The sequence below is a fragment of the Oncorhynchus nerka genome, linkage group LG23, assembly GCF_034236695.1.
Source record: "Oncorhynchus nerka isolate Pitt River linkage group LG23, Oner_Uvic_2.0, whole genome shotgun sequence".
In the NCBI taxonomy this organism is placed as follows: Eukaryota; Metazoa; Chordata; class Actinopteri; order Salmoniformes; family Salmonidae; genus Oncorhynchus; species Oncorhynchus nerka.
In genome coordinates, this window is record NC_088418.1 from 39387072 (window position 1) to 39408407 (window position 21336).

Consider the following 21336-nt stretch of genomic DNA (forward strand, 5'->3'; position numbering starts at 1 on the left):
GAGGGAGGGTGCGACAGAGAGAGAGGGAGGGAGGGTGCGACAGTTCGCTTCAACATTTGCTACACAGTGTGACATTTGTACCATTCAACGTTTGCTCCCGTTTGGTGAGTATAGCGAGGTGTGGCCTGATCAATATGGGTGTGACCATTTGAAATCGCAAAACTCATGCAGCAACACAATATTAATCGCCCTCTTTGCCTCTGTAATCACAAAGCTTATCAACTGGTCGTTCAGTACAGTTTCCGCTGAATTCAACGTTGCACACCGTTCTGTCGTACTGAATGCAACCCTGGACTCAAATCACAATCTGACGGAGAGGGCAGGAAGAGAAAGAGCGAGTGAAGCCGTTGGTGCTCATTGATCCCAGGTACCAAGGAGTACATGATCAGGTTGATTCAGACTACAGGATTTGTGACCAGAACATTAACTCTCAAGACTTATGGGTAGCACCCAAATTGTACCCGATTCCATATATAGTGCACTACTATGGGCCCTAGTCAAAATAGGAAGTGAATAGGAAATAGGATGCCATTTGGGACAGATCCATGGATGACCTCATACATGAATTGTTCTCGAGGACACTGACTCCTGTTACAGCCAGAGCCTGCTTTGGGTAGCAGTCACCTGTAGACACAGGTTCAGTCTACCCGCGGCCAGTCTTTCTCGTTCCCTCTCTCATCTCCTCAGACGCACTAATGTAAGATGAATATTCACTCAGGCATCAGGGGTCCTAGTCATTCATTCATAAAACCCTACCACAACATTGCAGCCTCATCCGGGACTGCTCTTCTCCTGCTCAATAGCCCCCCCTGCTGCCCGTCTCCCATCATAGCCACTGAAAACCTTATCCTGGTGTTAGAACAAGGGAACAGCTCTGGGGGCTGGACACATAGCATACCTGCTGTGTATGTGTGAGAGAGATAGTGAATTATATGCCCCTTTGCCAGCCTATGCATGTCTGACTACGTTCGAGTCACCATCATATATGTATGTAAGCAATCTCATATGGTCCTACTGGTTGTTTCAGGTGTGGGTGTGTGTGTGTGTGCGTGCGCGCGTATGCCTATATTCAGTAGGTTTTCTATTCTACACTATGGTGGATAAATCTACTGTTCCTGGTGCATGGTTCTATTTCTGTTGTAGCATTTTGACGTGTGTGTGTGTGTGTGTGTGTGTGCATGCAGCGCGCTCCTGTCGGTGTGTAATCAGTCATAACATTCTCCTTCAACCATAGCACTGTGACAACCTTGATCTACACCCGGAGATGATCTGAGAGCAAGCAGAAAAGCAGTGGGCGTGATGTCCCTTTTGTGTTCAAGTGTGTGTGTTTGGTAGGAGAGCGACTGAAACGTGGGGGGGGGGGAACTAAATATTTTCTCTTTAGAACACTCTGATGTTTGACTTTTCTAATATATGTGTGTAGGTACGTATGGGTGTATTTTTGTATATGTGTGATTGTATGCACGTTGTTTTGCATATACATGTGTGTATTTTACTCTTTAACCTTGCATGTAGATTGCGATTTAGGTTCCGTTTCAATGTAGTTTTTTTTTTGTATGTTTCTTTCTGGGACCATGTACAATATTGTATGATGTGGGCAGGATCTTGGACCTCATGCTACAATGTTATTATATATAAATATAAAAACACAGATGTTTTCCCTATGGAGAAAGTTGAAGTTATATATCGCCTGTACACTTTGGGCTGCCTTTTTGGATCCAACTGTCCACCATGTTTAAAGATAACAACAGTACTACAAACTATTCATTAGGACAAAAGTATGATGAAAACAAATAATAATGAAGATTCTTAATAAATCATATTACATTTACTACACACTGTTTGTGCTGCTTCTTTCTTTCTGACACTTCAACGGTCTAAGTTGACACCTCAGGTATGTCGGTAATCAAGACTAGGCCACAGCATTACTAACGTTTACAGGACCACCTTATTTCTCAGGGAACAAAAATGACATGGGTTCAGAACATTCAGCTGCAGAGGATTCCTGCCCCATCTCATCGCCATGGAGACCTCGAAGGCTGATACACCAATGAGGAGAATGGTGCTGGTTTGAGTGAGGTTGTCACGTTTCTTCCTCTGACGCAAATTCCCTCCTTCCCCTTTCTAGGTGTCTACGAGAATGGACCTCAGAGGCCCAGGAGGAATGTTGGTAAATCAGTAGTCTGGTTTCTGTCCTTGTTGCATCTGCTCGTGGATCCTCTCCAACACCTCCTGCATCCTCCTCAACTAGAGGGGAGAGAGAAGGTCAGGAAAGTTAGTGTTTGTGTGTCGGTCGGTCTAGGTTTTTTGAGATGCTGAAGAAGAACGTTCCAAACGTAGACTGGAAGAAGACCAACTTCTATGCAGTGCAATACATCCAGGTACGGGTGTGTGTGTTGTCGGTCTAGGAGTGCACGTGGGTGTTCTCACCTCCTCGTCCTTCTCCCAGATGAGCCTCTCTGTCTCGCGGTCTACAGGGGCCAGTGGGAGTGGGGTCATGGGGAAGTCAGCGCTGCTCTCACTCTGAATCTTATCACGCAAGCTAACACACAGAACAAAACAAAGGTCAAATAAATTGTCATTCTTTTTGTGCAGAAAAACCTTGTAGCACAACCGTTGTGCCAAATGTGTTGTACATCAGTACAACTTTAGTGTGTATGGGTCTGGGTAGTTCTGTGTACGTCTATTCTATGTGTGTGTGTGTGTGTAGTACCAACCTGCGTTTCCTCTCCTGCACCACCATGCGTGTCATGTTCTGTATACACTGTGCTCTGTAGTTCTCGTAGTGTGTCTCTCTGGTGACATCCTTCAGGTCCTGCATGTGAGTCTTCACCAACATGTTCCTCAGCAGCAGGAAATCACTGTGGGCCGGGTCCTCCACTGACAACACAACACTGCTATTAGGTCAGTGTGTTTTCACAGAAAGACATTTAGGCTGGAATTCAATCGAAGGTAGTACACTGTCGACAAGTAATTTCCTTGTACTTCGCGGAGATTGCATTCACGGTAATCTGTGCGAATGTGTATTTTTTTACAGGCAAGCTCAGTGAGGCCCAACTCTGCTGTTCACCGTAGCGAGGAAAGTTCAGTTGTGTGTGTGTGTGTGTGAGAGAGTTCTGTAGTGTAAACGTGAAGGTGTGCCTGTGCAGCGTACCTTCCACTACACCCCAGGGGTAGAGCCGACCTCTGAACTTGCGTCCTTTACTCTCAACCTGGATGTTACTGCCTATTACAGCAAAAGGAATACTGTCCTAGAGAGAGAGAGATCAAGGTTTTCATGGTTAAGCCATGTGGTCAGTGCTATATGCAATGGACAAAACATACAGATGCCCTAATAGCCCTCTATCCTCCCCAGGTCTGAAGTCACCTTGAGCAGCTGCTCCTGCTGTTTAAACTCCTCATCTTCATCAAATTCACAGTCTGGGAACTGGTAGATGTTGATGCCAAACTTCTCCATCTCCTCTCGGATCTACACAGGCACACGCATACAGTATTCACACCCCTTGACCTTTTCCATGATGTTGTGTTACAGACAGAATTTAAAATTAAATTGCATCCATAATGTCAAATAGATTTTTTTGTCTTGCTTTTTACAAATGAATAACATAATAAAAAGCTGAAATGTTTTGAGTCAATAAGTATTCAACCCCTTTGTTAAGAAATAAAAAAATAAAATAAAAAAAATAAGTCCAGGAATAAAAATGTGCTTAACAAGTCACAATAATTTGCATCCTGTTTGCAACAAGGCACTAAAGAAATACTGCAAAAAATGTTCTGTTGTATTGGATTTACCTTAAACACAACACATTACCGAGTACCAATTTCCATATATTCAAGCATAATGGTGGCTGCATCATGTTATGGGTATGCTTGTAATCGTTAAGGACGGGGTCATTTTTCAGGATAAAAAAATAAATTACGTTTAGCACAGGCAAATTCCTAGAGAAACAGACAGTGAAGAGATGAATTCGCCATTCAGCAGGACAATAACCTACAACACAAGGCCAAATCTACATGAGTTGCTTACCAAGAAGACAGTTTTGACTTAAATCTGCTTGAAAATCTATGGCAAGATCTGAAAATGTTTGTCTAGCAATGATATACAACCAATTTGACAGAGCTGAAGAATTTTGAAAAGAATAATGGGTAAATATTGTACATTCCAGGTGTGTTAAGCTCTTAGAGACTTACCTAGAAAGACTCTCAGATGTAATCGCTGCTAAAGGTAATTCTGTACTTAAGGGGGTTGAATACTTATCTAATCAAGATGTTTTATTTTTCATATTCTTTTTTTACAAATGTTAAAAATGTTCTTCCATGTTGAGAGTAATTTGTGTAGATTGAAAAATTAAAAAGACAAATCCATTTGAATCCCATTTTGCACCCCAACATTATAGCACAGGGCAAGTATATACCCCAACATTATAGCACAGGCAATTATATACCCCAACATTATAGCACAGGGCAAGTATATACCCCAACATTATAGCACAGGGCAAGTATATACACCAACAGTATAGCACAGGGCAAGTATATACCCCAACATTATAGCACAGGGCAAGTATATACCCCAACATTATAGCACAGGGCAAGTATATACCCCAACATTATAGCACAGGGCAAGTATATACCCCAACATTATAGCACAGGGCAAGTATATACACCAACATTATAGCACAGGGCAAGTATATACACCAACAGTATAGCACAGGGCAAGTACACTGCTCAAAAAAATAAAGGGGACACTTAAACAACACAATGTAACTCCAAGTCAATCACACTTCTGTGAAATCAAACTGTCCACTTAGGAAGCAACACTGATTGACAATAAATTTCACATGCTGTTGTGCAAATGGAATAGACAACAGGTGGAAATTATAGGCAATTAGCAAGACATCCCCAATAAAGGAGTGGTTCTGCGGGTGATGACCACAGACCACTTCTCAGTTCCTATGCTTCCTGGCTGATGTTTGGTCACTTTTGAATGCTGGCGGTGCTTTCACTCTAGTGGTAGCATGAGACGGAGTCTACAACCCACACAAGCTTACAACTCCATGAGGGTGGTATGAGGGCCCGATGTCCACAGGTGGGGGTTGTGCTTACAGCCCAACACCGTGCAGGACGTTTGGCATTTGCCAGAGAACACCAAGATTGGCAAATTCGCCACTGGCGCCCTGTGCTCTTCACAGATAAAAGCAGGTTCACACTGAGCACATGTGACAGACGTGACAGAGTCTGGAGACGCAGTGGAGAACGTTCTGCAACATCCTCCAGCATGACCGGTTTGGCGGTGGGTCAGTCATGGTGTGGGGTGGCATTTCTTTGGGGGGCCGCACAGCCCTCCATGTGCTCGCCAGAGGTAGCCTGACTGCCATTAGGTACCGAGATGAGCTCCTCAGACCCCTTGTGAGACCATATGCTGGTGCGGTTGGCCCTGCGTTCCTCCTAATGCAAGACAATGCTGGACCTCATGTGGCTGGAGTGTGTCAGCAGTTCCTGCAAGAGGAAGGCATTGATGCTATGGACTGGCCCGCCCATTCCCCAGACCTAAATCCAATTGAGCACATCTGGGACATCATGTCTCGCTCCATCCACTCGCTCCATCCATCAACGCCACGTTGCACCACAGACTGTCCAAGAGTTGGCAGATGCTTTAGTCCAGGTCTGGGAGGAGATCCCTCAGGAGACCATCCGCCACCTCATCAGGAGCATGCCCAGGCGTTTTAGGGAGGTCATACAGGCACGTGGAGGCCACACACACTACTGAGCCTCATTTTGACTTATCAAAGTTGGATCAGCCTGTAGTGTGGTTTTCCACTTTAATTTTGAGTGCGACTCCAAATCCAGACCTCCATGGGTTGACACATTTGATTTCCATTGATTTTGATTTTGTGTGATTTTGTTGTCAGCACATTCAACTATGTAAAGAAAAAAACTATTTAAGAAGAATTTTTCATTAATTCAGATCTAGGATGTGTTCCCTTTATTTTTTTGAGCAGTGTATATACCCCAACATTATAGCACAGGGCAAGTATATACCCCAACATTATAGCACAGGTATAGATTACAGAAATTCTGTAGCACAGATAGGAATATCACAGGTAAAATTAGCACTGGTAAAGATAATTAAAGATTACCATAGCACAGTTACAGTCTCTTACCTTCATCTTCTTCCTGCGGACCTCAGTGGGTGTGAGGCTGTCAGCTTTGGCCAGAACAGGGACTATGTTCACCTTGTCATGCAGAGCCCTCATACATTCCACATCCAATGGCCGCAGACTGGAGAGACACACACACACAGACAAAATTATTACAATTATTGTGGAAAAGCAGGTTTACTGTGAAAGAACTGTGTGTATCTATCTCATACTTGTGTCGAGAGAGAGAGAAAGATAATTACTTAACACATTGGAAAGAATTAACAAAAAAACAGAGCAAACTAGAATGCTATTTGGCCCTACACAGAGAGTACACAGCGGCAGAATACCTGACCACTGTGACTGACCCAAAATTAAGGAAAGCTTTGACTATGTACAGACTCAGTGAGCATAGCCTTGCTATTGAGAAAGGCCGCCGTAGGCAGACATGGCTCTCAAGAGAAGACAGGCTATGTGCTCACTGCCCACAAAATGAGGTGGAAACTGAGCTGCACTTCCTAACCTCCTGCCCAATGTATGACCATATTAGAGAGACATATTTCCCCCAGATTACACAGATCCACAAAGAATTCGAAAACAAATCCAATTTTGAAAAACTCCCATATCTTTTGGGTGAAATTCCACAGTGTGCCATCACAGCAGCAATATTTGTGACCTGTTGCCACGAGAAAAGGGCAACCAGTGAAGAACAAACACCATTGTAAATACAACCCATATTTATGCTTATTCATTTTATCTTGTGTCCTTTAACTATTTGTACATTGTATATATATATATATAGATATATATATATATATAATATGACATTTGTAATGTCTTTACTGTTTTGAAACTTCTGTATGTGTAACGTTTACTGTTAATTTTTGTTGTTTTTCACTTTATATATTCACTTTGTATGTTGTCTACCTCACTTGCTTTGGCAATGTTAACACATGTTTCCCATGCCAATAAAGCCCTTGAATTGAATTGAATTGAATTGAAAGAAAATATGTAGTGTGTGTGTAGTCTGGTACCCATGTCCGAAGGGAGAGATGAAGTAGAGGCAGCAGTGGACTCTGTTATCCTGGATGTTCTTTCTGTTCAGGCCGCTCTCGTCTCTGAAGTACTGCTCAAACTGCTGGTCAATGTAGTCCTCTATCTCTTTCCAGCTATAAAGAGCACAAACACCACTCAGAGGAAACTACAAACATGGTGGATCAACATGATGATAGATGTACACTCTCCACTATAGCTCCACTCGGCAAAGTGACGTTTCCTACAAAAATCACGGAAGTGGGGCATAGAAGCAATCTTTCCCCATTGAAAGTAGTCAAGCCAAGCCCGAATTCAAGAAATAACAACACGCATAGTTAAAAGCATTTCTTCAATTATAGCTCCCGTCCAAATGTCGTGAATGATATACAGTAAACACACATACACAAGTATACAGTGGGGGGGGAAAGGATTTAGTCAGCCACCAATTGTGCAAGTTCTCCCACTTAAAAAGATGAGAGAGGCCTGTAATTTTCATCATAGGTACACTTCAAATATTACAGACAAAATGAGAAAATAAAATCCAGAAAATCACATTGTAGGATTTTTAATGAATTTATTTGTAAATTATGGTGGAAAATAAGTATTTGGTCACCTACAAACAAGCAAGATTTCTGGCTCTCACAGACCTGTAACTTCTTCTTTAAGATGCTCCTCTGTCCTCCACTCGTTACCTGTATTAATGGCACCTGTTTGAACTTGTTATCAGTATAAAAGACACCTGTCCACAACCTCAAACAGTCACACTCCAAACTCCACTATGGCCAAGACCAAAGAGCTGTCAAAGGACACCAGAAACAAAATTGTAGACCTGCACCAGGCTGGGAAGACTGAATCTGCAATAGGTAAGCAGCTTGGTTTGAAGAAATCAACTGTGGGAGCAATTATTAGGAAATGGAAGACATACAAGACCACTGGTAATCTCCCTCGATCTGGGGCTCCATGCAAGATCTCACCCCGTGGGGTCAAAATGATCACAAGAACGGTGAGCAAAAATCCCAGAACAAAACTGGGGGACCTAGTGAATGACCTGCAGAGAGCTGGGACCAAAGTAACAAAGCCTACCATCAGTAACACACTACCCCGCCAGGGACTCAAATCCTGCAGTGCCAGACGTGTCCCCCTGCTTAAGCCAGTACATGTCCAGGCCCGTCTGAAGTTTGCTGGAGAGCATTTGGATGATCCAGAAGAAGATTGGGAGAATGTCCTATGGTCAGATGAAACCAAAATATAACTTTTTGGTAAAAACTCAACTCATCGTGTTTGGAGGACAAAGAATGCTGAGTTGCATCCAAAGAACACCATACCTACTGTGAGGCATGGGGGTGGAAACATTATGCTTTGGGGCTGTTTTCTGCAAAGAGACCAGGACGACTGATCCGTGTAAAGGAAAGAATGAATGGGGCCATGTATCGTAAGATTTTGAGTGAAAACCTCCTTCCATCAGCAAGGGCATTGAAGATGAAACGTGGCTGGGTCTTTCAGCATAACAATGATCCCAACACACCGCCCGGGCAACGAAGGAGTGGCTTTGTAAGAAGCATTTCAAGGTCCTGGAGTGGCCTAGCCAGTCTCCAGATCTCAACCCCATAGAAAATCTTTGGAGGGAGTTGAAAGTCCGTGTTGCCCAGCAACAGCCCCAAAACATCACTGCTCTAGAGGAGATCTGCATGGAGGAATGGGCCAAAATATCAGCAACAGTGTGTGAAAACCTTGAAGACTAACAGAAAACATTTGACCTCTGTCATTGCCAACAAAGGGTATATAACAAAGTATTGAGATAAACTTATGTTATTGACCAAATACTTATTTTCCACCATAAGTTGCAAATAAAATCATTAAAAATCCTACAATGTGATTTTCTGGATTTTTTCTCTCTCATTTGGTCTGTCATAGTTGAAATGTACCTATGATGAAAATTACAGGCCTCTCTCATCTTTTTAAGTGGGAGAACTTGCACAATTGGTGGCTGACTAAATACTTTTTTGCCCCACTGTATATGTCATAGTTACCAGTCAACTCCATTACACTCAAGTTACTTAACCAGTGAATGCTAGCTATGCTAGCTAATCTACCAGTCTGTATTAATGAGTGTTAGCACAACCTGCACACGTAAATGTATATTTTTAAGGGGTATGCAGCAGGTTGATAACAATGTCACCAAAGTATTCTGTATTAGATATTTCAAACAGCTAATGAGTAATTTAAAAGTAGGAACAAGATTTAACAAGACAACCTTGGGACTAATGTGACCTGGTGCCAACGGGCAGATGAGGGATTTATTTTTTTATTTTTTACATCTGTGCCCCCAGTAGAGGGGCGTGGCCACTGAATCGTCATTCCATGAGGGACTATTGATAGCAGCAAATCATCATGAGATAGTAATGATTCCAGCCTAGATAACCCATGTACCTCTCTGTGTTGTTGACAGCGTCACCAAACCCTGGTGTATCTACGATGGAGAGTCTGAGTCTGACCCCCTTCTCCTCGATACCCACGGTGTGTTTGGTGATGAACACTGTTTGCACGATCCGCTCTACACACACACACGCACAAGCACACACACACACACACGTATAAAAGCAATCTAGAAGATCAGGGTTGTAATAGAAGAGGCAAATCATTTCAAAAAGGACACAACTTGCTGTTATAGCAAAACAATAATAGTAGTTAATAGCAACGGACACATTGAGAAATGAGTTTCTGACAATATTTCTGTCTCACCCTCTGCATTCAGCACCTTCCTGTTGTTGTAGAGGTCTGTAAGGTACAGACTGTTGACCAGAGTGGATTTACCCAGACCAGACTCTCCTAGAGAAAGAAGGCAAGTCAGTCATTCTTCTATCTACTTTTTTCTGCACAAATAAATGTTGGGCAATGTTCACCTCAACAGATTATTTTTTGTCTATAATTCATTTCAGTAGTAATCTGAGTAATTTAGATGTCTCACCTGCTACCATGAGGGTGAAGGCAAAACCCTTTTTGACTGACTTCCTGTGTACCTGGTTGGGTAGAGTGGCAAAGCCCACATACTCCCTGTCCATGTCCTGTAGGGAAGACAGAAGACGGGACATAAAACACGCTGTTTGCAAATGTATTAAATTAAATACAGAAATATCTCACTTACATATACTACCGTTCAAAAGTTTAGCGTCACTTAGAAATGTCCTTGTTTTTGAAAGAAAAGCACATTTTTTGTCCATTAAAATTACATTAAATTGATCAGAAATACAGTGTAGACATTGTTAATGTTGTAAATGACAAATGTAGCTGGAAACGGCAGATTTTTTATGGAATATCTACATAGGTGTACAGAGGTCCATTATCAGCAACCATCACTCCTGTATCCAATGGCACGTTGTGTTAGCTAATCCAGATTATTAATTTTAAAAGGCTAACTGATCAATAGAAAACCCTTTTGCAATTATGTTAGCACAGCTGAAAACTGCAAGTTGAGTATCTGGAGCATGAGCATTTGTGGGTTGGATTACAGGCTCAAAATGGCCAGAAACAAAGAACTTTCTTCTGAAACTCATCAGTCTATTCTTGTCCTGAGAAATGAAGGCTATTTCATGTGAGAAATTGCCAAGAAACTGAAGATCTTGTACAACGTTGTGTACTACTCCCTTCACAGAACTGCGCAAACTGGCTCTGACCAGAATAGAAAGAGTGGGAGGCCCCGGTGCACAACTGAGCAAGAGGACAAGTACATTAGTGTCTACTTTGAGAATCAGACGCCTCACAAGTCCTGAACTGGCAGCTTCATTAAATAGTACCCGCAAAACACCCGCCTCAACGTCAACAGTGAAGAGGCAACCCTGGGATGCTGGCCTTCTAGGTAGAGTTCCTCTGTCCAGTGTCTGTGTTCTTCTGCCCATCTTAATATTTTATTTTTATTGGCCAGTCTGAGAAATTGCTTTTTTTGTTTGCAACTCTGCCTAAAAGGCCAGCATCCCGGAGTCGCTCTCTCAGTACTTTGCTCCGTTCATCTTTCCCCTCGATCCTGACTAGTCTCCCAGTCCCTGCCGCTGAAAATCGTCCCCACAGCATGATGCTGCCACTACCATGCTTCACCCAGATGTGACATTTGGCATTCAGGCCAAAGAGTTCAGTCTTGGTTTCATCAGACCAGAGAATCTTGTTTCTCATGGTCTGAGAGTCCTTTAGGTGGATTTTGGCAAACTCTAAGTGGGCTGTCATGTGCCTTTTACTGAGGAGTGGCTTCCTTCTGGCTACTCCTCCATAATGGCCTGATTGGTGGAGTGCGGCAGAGATGGTTGTCCTTCTGGAAGGTTCTCCCATCTCCACAGAGGAACTCTGGAGCTCTGTCAGAGTGACCATCTGGTTCTTGGTCACCTCCCTTCTACCCCGATTGCTCAGTTTGGTCGGGCGGCCAGCTCTAGGAAGAGTCTTGGTGGTTCCAAACTTCTTCCATTTAAGAATGATGGAGCCAACTGTGTTCTTGGGGACCTTCAATGCTGCAGATATTTTTTGGTACCCTTCCCCAGATCTGTGCCGACACATTCCTGTCCAGGAGCTCTACGGTCATTTCCTTCGACCTCATGGCCTGGTTTTTGCTCTGACATGCACCGTCAACTGTGGAACCTTTTATAAAGACAGGTGTGTGCCTTTCCAAATCATGTCCAATCAATTGAATTTACCACAGGTGGACTCCAATCAAGTTGTAGAAACAGCTCAAGGATGATCAATGGAAACAGGATGCACCGGAGCTCAATTTAGAGTCTTCATAGCAAAAGGGTCTAAATACTTATGTAAATAAAGGTATGTTTATTTGTAATACATTTGCAAACCTGTTTTCACTTGTGTGTAGATTGTTTTCCTCCTCAATGTAATATATTTTAGAATAAGGCTGTTACATAACAAAAGTCAAGGGTCTGAATACTTTCCGAATGCACTGTAGTTTCACATTATAAAAGATGCTTATTGGTCACTACACCATTAGATAAAAATGCTATCACACTTCTGCACACTCTTCCTGAAGTTTTCATAATGATTCTAGCACTACATCAGTGCACACATAGGTCTCACTCACACACGTATCCACACCTCACACACCTCTGCAGAGTCGTAAGGGTCAAAGTGTCCCCAGGGGCTGCGTGGCCGGGACTGAGGGGAGGAGTCCATGGACCGCGACCCCATAGAGGTCAGCTGGTACTTCCTCAACTTCAGCGGCTCAAACTCTCCCTCCAGGGGGGCACGTTTGGTCCTGGGGGGGGTGAAGGGAGGGGGGCCACTAGGGGAGGGCCGAGAAAGCAGGGGTGTCCCTCCTGGGGTGTGAGGGGATCGCCCCATCTCAAGCCCAGTTCCTTCTGGTTCTCGGTCAACGACAGGTGTGTGGCATCCCGGAGTTGTGTTTTGGTCCACAGATGCACCCCGGGGTGGGGGGGTGGGGGGAAGGTCTCTCATGGTGTAGGCCAGCTCTGCATCCTCTGGCTCCTCAATAGACAGACTGGACAACTGGGGGAGGAGGGGGTTATAAAGCCAAATATCAATCATATAGCCTTGTTACATCAGCAGTTGTCTGAAAGTGCTTAACAAATACCAGCCTAGACACTGAAGCGCAAGCAAAGCAGAAACATAGTGGAGGAGGGAAACTAGGATATATACCTGCAGAACAGATTGTCCACCACATTACTAACATCTGTCTCGTTATTTCATGTTGAAGGACATGAGTAAAGGAAGCCTCTTGTGCTGAATGCAGGGCTTCGTAGGGAAGAATCAGCTCACACGAACCATCTGATCAACAGGCCCCTCTACCTTCTCACACTAGTTAACCATAGAATTGCCCTACTTCACACCTTAAACAGCGCGTTTCACTCTGGGATCGATAGGTGGTAAATTTGCAAAGTCTGAGGTAAACACTGACCCAATTAGGTGAAACACGGGGTCCTGTGCTGACACAACATAAACAAAGTAAACTGCTGTGTACCCTACTGCCGGTTGGATTCCACATGACACAACGTGCAATTTCACCAACTACCGACTGACCCAAAACAACAAGCAATTTGGAACACTTTAATGACAGACGTAAAAGTAGTAAGTGGACATCTGTATGTAAACTGCATTTTGAGGGGGCCAGTACACACGACCAGAATATGCCAACAATATTTCCCTGGTTCAAGGAATGGCCTGACATAATCAAAACACACAACCTGACCTACCCGAATGCACAAATTCCCCTGAATGAACCCCAACTTGCCCCATTGACTGTAAGAGGTCTTCGGAAGAAACCAGCTGCGCCCAGACGAAGAGGACCATCATCTGCTTGCTAGCTAAGTTAGCTTGACGCATGCTGTTGTTAATTAGCTTGCTAGTTAACAGATCTTCTGTAGCTAACCAGGTTGCTTACGGTGCTCTTTTGGCAGCCAACAATAATATTAAAACAAGCATAATGAAGAGGATGTTTCTGCTTTATTCAGCCCATACCTGAATGTGGATTGTGTCTGGCTTTATCTATGTAGCGGTCTTACAAGGCACAACTTCATAGCTAGCTAAAGCCACAATCTGGTATTGGGCTATCCTACAAACAAAAAAATTAAGAGTAGAGACACTGTTCAAAACCACATTTTTAAATATTTTATCAAGTGTTGAGTAATGGCCAAGAACTGCAAGATAATGATTAGGTAACTAGCTAGGTACACCTAAAATAACAGGCTTATAAATAACTAGGCTATTCTAGTCCACACGTTCAAATATGGTGACTTACCTTTAGAGTAGTTTGTGAGCAAAGAGAGGCTGTTATCTAATTGTGACATAAAGAAAACTGTCTAGGGCAGGGATGCGTGGTCCCCTCGGATCAATCCCATCCACTTTTTTTTTTTTAGGAACTCGGTCTAGGTCTCAACTACTTTTGCGAGTTAGGATAGTGCATTAGCGGTTCTCTTGTCAGGTCAGTCACTGATAGTCTTTTAGATTAGATAGTTTAGCGGCCAGCTAATTTGGCAAACTTGTTGTCATGGTTAAATTACCAGCCGGGCCCAGTCTGAGGTCCTGAGCGCTCTGGAGCAGGTTGTCATCAAGGAGCTCTCTGTACCTTTCCCTTGATCAAAAACTGAAAGGCCGCTCAGCAAGGAAGAAGCCACTGCTCCAAAACCGCCATAAAAAAGCCAGACAACGGTTTGCAACTGCACATGGGGACAAAGATTGTACTTTTTGGAGAAATGTCCTCTGGTCTGATGTAACACGAATAGAACTGTTTGGCCATAATGACTATCGTTATGTTTGGAGGAAAAAGAGGGATCCTTGCAAGCTGAAGAGCACCATCCCAACTGTGAAGCACAGGGGTGGCAGCATCATGTTGTGGGGGTGCTTGCTGCAGGAGGGACTGGTACGCTTCATAAAATAGATGGCATCATGAGGCAGGGAAAATATTTATATATATTAAAGCAAAATCTCAAGACATCAGTCAAGAAGTTAAAGCTTGGTCGCAAATGGGTCTTCCAAATGGACAATGACCCCAAGCACACTTCCAAAGTTGTGGCAAATGGCTTAAGGACAAGAATGTCAGGGTATTGGAGTGGCCGTCACAAAGCCCTGACCTCAATCCTATAGAACATTTGTGGGCAGAACTGAAAAAGTGTGTGCGAGCAAGGAGGCCTACAAGCCTGACTCAGTTACACGAGCTCTGTCAGGAGGAATGGGCCAAAATTCACCGAACTTATTGTGGGAAGCTTGTGGAAGGTTACCCAAAATGTTTGACCCAAGTTAAACAATTTAAAGGCAATGCTACCAAATACTAATTGAGTGTATGTAAACTTCTGACCCACCTGGAATGTGATGAAATAAATAAAAGCTGAAATAAATCACTCTACTATTATTCTGACATTTCACATTCTTAAAATAAAGTGGTGATCCTAACTGACCTAAAACAGGGAATTTTTTACTTGGATTAAATGTCAGGAATTGAGAAACTGAGTTTAAATGTATGTGGTTAAGGTGTATGGAACCAAAAATTTGGACTCATCAGACCAAAGGATAGATTTTCACCAGTATAATGCTATTGCTCGTGTTTCTTGGCCCAAGCAAGTATTCTTATTAGTGTCTTTAAGTAGTGGTTTCTCTAGGTCTTCCTTTCCCGTGGTGGTCCTCATGAGAGCCAGTTTCATCATAGCGCTTGATGGTTTTTGCGACTGCACTTGAAGTAACTTTCAAAGTTCTTTACATTTTCCAGATTGACTATCCTTCACTGTCCTTTCTCCTTGTTTATTTGAGCTGTTCTTGCCATAATATGGATTGGTCTTTTACCAAATAGGGCCGTCTTCTGTATACCACCCCTACCTTGTCACAACACAACTATTTGGCTCAAACGCATTAAGAAGGAAAGAAATTCCACAAATTAACTTTTAACAAGGCACACCTGTTAATTGAAATGCATTCCAGGTGACTACCTCATGAAGCTGGTTGAGAGAATGCCAAGAGTGTGCAAAGCTGTCAAGGCAAAGGGTGGCTACTTTGAAGCATCTCAAATATAGTTTGATTTGTTTAACAGTTTTTTGGTTACTAACTGATACCATGTGTTATTTCATAGTTTGATGTCTTCACTATTATTCTACAATGTAGAAAATAGTAAAAACAAAGAAATGCTGGAATGAGTAGGTGCATCCAAACTTTTGACTAGTATATTGTGTGTAATATATATACATACACACACACATTTATTTATTGTTGGACATAAGACACCAGGAAATAAGCTCCATATGATTTTATTTCAGAAATCTGTTCCCAAGTATTCCCATACATAATAAAGAGACACGTGATTGTGTAAAAATGTAAGCAAGGTTGGAAATGTATGTTTTAGTCAAACATATGTTTGGGCTTCCTGCTGTCAATTTGCAGTCAACAAATTATTTGCAATTATGTTCCGGTTCCCCGACCATCTGCTCAAGAAAAAAATTGGCCGTAGCTGAATCTAGTTGATGATCTCTGCTGTACAGTGATCGGAGATGATTTGCTCTCTGGACACCATTTGCCTTTCCAGCGCGAGGGCTGCTAATTGACAGCGCAAAAAAAACAAATAAATTGTAATGCAAGGATTTCGTTTAATTTTTTTTTTTTTTTTACAAAAATGTTTGGTGATCGACTAAGAATGCCTTGAAGATCGACCGGTTGATTGTGACCGGTTGGTTACCACTGTTCTAATCATTCTAATTCTATGGGCCCAATCCTACCCGTCACATCATATTACCCACAACCCACTACAACGGGCTTAACGCTAGGCTCTCTCTAATACGCTGATCTCCGGTAAGAGGATGGGGGGTTGGAGACTTAGTCTAGCACACACACTTGTTTACCTACTACAGTACATTGTAACCTACAACAATTCTACAAATATAGATGGAACTAAAGGAATACATCTTAAACTCTTCTCCGTATGTAGGGTTTTCAGCAATTACATTTGCCCACATTTGGCTGTGTAAACTACAATTTCGACACTATTTTAACGTTTAGAAACGTCAAATCAGCGCTTTCAATAAGGTTTTCCTAAACATATACTGATATGCCTCTTATCTTTCATTTAAGCGATAAATAATATTTCAAATTAAAAAGAGACACTTACTGTAGCAGTTTTGCACAGATCCATACACCGTGTGTGCCTCCAGTTGAGAAACTACACTTACCCCCCAGTTAGCTACACACAGGTGTTCAAAGCAGTTAGCTAATTAGCATAGGTGGGGGCCAGTCTTTCCCGAAAACAAGCCCTGTAAACATGGAGATCTGGCAATGTGGGAACACTAATCTTAACCCTATAAAAAAGGTGTGTAGTAATTTACCTTTAGTTGTTTTATCATTTCTTGCTGATATGAAAGATATATTCCTTATGTTTCCAAAACAGTACCCGCAAACAGTGCGAGTTATTAGAGGATGTGTTGGGCTCTTAATAAAGATACTATCGTTTATAGGCACTAAAGTCTATGAATGGGGTACTAAAGGTCCTACCTGGATGTCTGAACAGAGTGCAGAAGAGACCATAGGAGAGAGTATGAAGGACACAATAAGTTATGGGAAGATAACATGCTGTTCAATCAATAAAGAGATGAATTGATCAATGTAAAACTGTCTGACCTGGCCAAACGGATATCAGAAAAAAAAAAAAAAGACTGCAGAATAAACTAAATTATAGACCATCTATTGCACAAAAAACAACCGACATTACACCATAACTGCAAGTAAAAGTAGAACATTTTAAATCAGGCTATTTAAAAAAAATATTGCAGTTGCTATTTCAAAGGGCTATCCCATGACTGCACCCAGAATTTACCAGGTTTGAAGCTGCTACGTAACCTGACAGGCGACGACATGTGGTCCATGTTGCGGTGCAGTGCGCTGTCAGCTAGTCATCGGACGGCTAAGATCGCGTACCTTCGGTGTCTGTCAAAACAATCTCGCTCCGTCAATGACCGGATTTTGTTCCAATTTGGCCCTAAACCAGGGGTACGTTCAGTTTGCTTGAACGTTTGCTACGCTGCAGAACAGTTTGTACTTTGTACGTTTTCCCAAAACGTTATTGAACAGACTTTGAGATGTGTGCGGGGGTGTGGCTTGCAGCAAAGAGTGACCTATTTAAAAGGGCAGCGGTGAATTGTGAACCCACAACCCAGCCCTTCCCCGTTTTCATTCATCAGTTCACTTCAACACGCCTGGTCTTCTGGGTCGGTTAAATAACTGCACCACTCCAAGACCAGAGTTGCCCACTTATCTGATTTCAGTGGGTTCAAGACAACTCTGAACTCTGAAAGAAATCTAGATCCGACTTTGGAGAAATCATCCGACTTGGAATTCCAAGTCAGAAACTGAGGCATCTTTACTAACTAAATTATTGGGATCATCTGGTTACCACCAATGTTTGGAATACATTGAGCTCGTTGACAAAAACCATGGGATGCCTTTTCACACAGATACTTTGTCAAAGGTCCGGTCACTCCGGTGGGTCTGTGTTAGCTATGCAATTTTTATATTGAATATCGTCTATTAATTTACTGTTATAGTATTTTATGTAGCAGCTAAATGTAAGCCAGGGAAACTAATTGTTCTCACATACAGAATTTTCTGCATGACTGTGACGCTCTTTACCTCAATTGTTAGGATGTTCTTGTGATCACAATATTCACGACAGTACTACTTATTATGTTCAAATAGAAAGATAATTAAATCATGTTTACTTTAAAAAGATGGGCCTGGCTTAGAATAGAACATTCAGTTTTCTGTCTGTGTGGCACGGTTTACCGCAATTCTCTGGAACATCTTGTGACCAGAACTAGAGATTGAAATAAAGGTGTTTCTTTAAAAATACATTAATACAATACATTAAAGGAAAGGATCCACAGACAGAGGCTGATTATCTTTCTGCACATCTCTTTACTTGCAATGCTGGCTGCCATGGTTAACCGAAACACAGGACATTCAGGGCCGGCATTATGGGCTGGCCATGTAAAATATTGATCATTTATTTGACGAGGCGCGCCAACAGAAAGATGCATCAATCTCACATAAAGCATCCGAGCGAGCGAAACAGCGCCCCTCTGTCTCCGTATGTGTAGACCATGTATCTGATGCTGTCTGGACAAAAGGAGTATGGCATGTCACCTTTTCTGTCCAGACAGTATCAGATACATTGACTACATAAGACAGGGGTGTTGTTTCAGCAGAGAGGAAGAGGCGAAGCGAGACGGGTCACCCTCTCAGAAATCTGTCCCAAATAAGCTCAATGCGTTTCGATAAAAACAATATGCAGACCTAAATTTGTCGACTGCATTACCGCCTTGTATCCATTATATATGGATCTCTGGTTTCAGTCATTTCCAAATTAGAAAAGTTGGCGGGTGCACTGCATTGTTCCCCTAAACCAAATGTATGTTTTTCCAAAACTATATAATTACTCCTGTCTAAATGAAATCATTTAAAATACTTAGCTACACAGGATCATTACCTTCTTTAAAAAAAAAAATGCTGTGGATTGTTTCAAATCACAAGTGCATAGGCCTATGCAGTGGCGGCCCGTCATTCAGGGCAGGTGGGGCTCAAAACAGGTGGGGCTCTGCATACAAACATGGTCTCTTTTTTGCTTTCTTGAATAAGGGAGCTCTAAAATGCAGGTGTTTAAGCCTAGATCAGTGCTTTCTGTTGTGGGGCAACCAGCGGAAAATACGGAGTGTAGTGGTTGGTAATGTTCTCTAGTTGCACCGTGATTGGCTCAGTGTTCTGTCACTCATTGGGACTGCGTCACAGCAAAATCTACAGTTATAACAAAAAAATTCAAGCCCCTTGGGTGCCATAGTTACATTAGAAGTGTCCCTCCAAGAATGCTCAAGGTCATTGGCACCAGATATTATGTAAAATCAGGTTATATCTACTGTAGCTTTCATTGGACTGATCATGTCAACATCAAACTTTCAAAATCTTAGCTAGCAGTCATCATCATGAATCAAGTCAACAATCTACTGGCAAATCATTTTCAATCCTTGTCATATGAAGAGAAAGTATGAAGATAAAATGTATCGGTGCTCATCGGCCATTGGACAAAACCATTACACAACAAGTTGGAAATCGCATATTCAACAATGAGTGGTTTGGAAGGAATCAGTGGCTCACTGCAAGCCTTGCAAAGTAATCACTCATTGGAGTGGGTGCGTGGCCCAAGTCTGGGTTTAAGGGTCTCTCTTCCAAGCTTAAAATGATAAACATTCAACATTGAACATGCTGTCAATCCAGCCCGACTTTTGCTGCACTCAAAACAACTGGAAACTCAGAACTGGGAAATCGTTAAAAAAACGAGCTCCGACTGGGAACGGTCATCCAACTCGGAATTCCAAGTCGGGAACTCAGGCCTTTTTCTAGTGCTCTGACCTGAAGATCACTGACGTCATCACTGACGTTTTTTAAAAAGAGGTCCCAGTTGTCTTGAAAGCACCATAAATCCAGAGAATGTCAGACATTGATGACATAATTGGCCCACGAAGGACCGCCGCGCCACCTTCATGTTTAAGTGAGCACAGCACAACAAGGTGAGTCCAAAATAAACCCATCCGTTTAAAACATATTCAGTAAATGTCAACCTAGCAAACCAGGCAACTACAATTTTCTATAGCTGGTTCGCCAATTCAAATAATCACTTTTACATTTACATTTAAGTCATTTAGCAGACGCTCTTATCCAGAGCGACTTACTTTTGAATGCTGGCGGTGCTTTCACTCTAGTGGTAGCATGAGACAGAGTCTACAACCCACACAAGTGGCTCAGGTAGTGCAGCTCATCCAGGATGGCACATCAATGCGAGCTGTGGCAAGAAGGTTTGCTGTGTCTGTCAGCGTAGTGTCCAGAGCATGGAGGCGCTACCAGGAGACAGGCCAGTACACCAGGAGACGTGGAGGAGGCCGTAGGAGGGCAACAACCCAGCAGCAGGACCGCTACCTCCGCCTTTGTGCAAGGAGGAGTAGAAGGAGCACAGCCAGAGCCCTGCAAAATGACCTCCAGCAGGCCACAAATGTGCATGTGTCTTCTCAAACGGTCAGAAACAGACTCTTAAAGGAGAAGTTACAGGTCTGTGAGAGCCAGAAATCTAGCTTGTTTGTAGGTGACCAAATACTTATTTTCCACCATAATTTAATGGCCCAACCCAAATCTGATTGATCTTAATTTAATGAATACACCAGAGAAATACAGTGGGGCTTACCATAATTTGCTAATAAATTCATTAAAAATCCTACAATGTGATTTTCTGGATTTGTTTTTCTCATTTTGTCTGTCATAGTTGCGGTGTACCTATGATGAAAATTACAGGCCTCTCTCATATTTTTAAGTGGGAGAACTTGCACAATTGGTGGCTGACTAAATACTTTTTTGCCCCACTGTATGTTTCTACTGGTGTCTTCAACCAAGACATTAGTGACCAAAAATCTTAGCCTCGTGTCATCACAAAGAAGAACATTAAAAACTTCAGTGATCTTTATTTTAGTGACCTTTATTGTATTTCAGCTATCCCTGAACCAGATTTAGACTACTGCCTCTTTGCAGATGTCTTCAATACTATTGTGGAAAGTCATGCACCTTTCAAAGAATTAAGGATTAAAGGTAGATTGAATGCCTGGTACAGAATTATCAGAAGTCATGTTTTTGTAAAGGCCAGGAA

General features: G+C 42.5%; 1 protein-coding gene across 3 annotated transcripts; it reads right to left on the reverse strand.

Moving 5' to 3' along the window:
- Positions 1-1327: 1327 nt before the first annotated feature.
- LOC115106820 (septin-5-like) lies at positions 1328-17720 on the reverse strand. 3 transcript variants are annotated; one of them, XM_029629935.2, is made up of 13 exons: positions 17470-17720; positions 17148-17155; positions 12267-12668; positions 10141-10237; positions 9915-10001; positions 9603-9726; positions 7172-7306; positions 6162-6279; positions 3368-3469; positions 3155-3251; positions 2718-2880; positions 2431-2542; positions 1328-2247 (listed from the first exon to the last, which is right to left on the reverse strand). In XM_029629935.2, exons 1-13 carry the CDS (start codon positions 17516-17518, stop codon positions 2176-2178), a joined length of 1566 nt encoding a protein of 521 aa, XP_029485795.1. In that variant the 5' UTR covers positions 17519-17720; the 3' UTR covers positions 1328-2175. The 3 variants fall into 3 exon arrangements, with proteins under 3 accessions (XP_029485795.1, XP_029485798.1, XP_029485796.1); XM_029629938.2 differs by lacking the exon at positions 17148-17155; XM_029629936.2 differs by lacking the exons at positions 17148-17155; positions 17470-17720 and adding an exon at positions 16768-17120.
- Positions 17721-21336: the final 3616 nt, after the last annotated feature.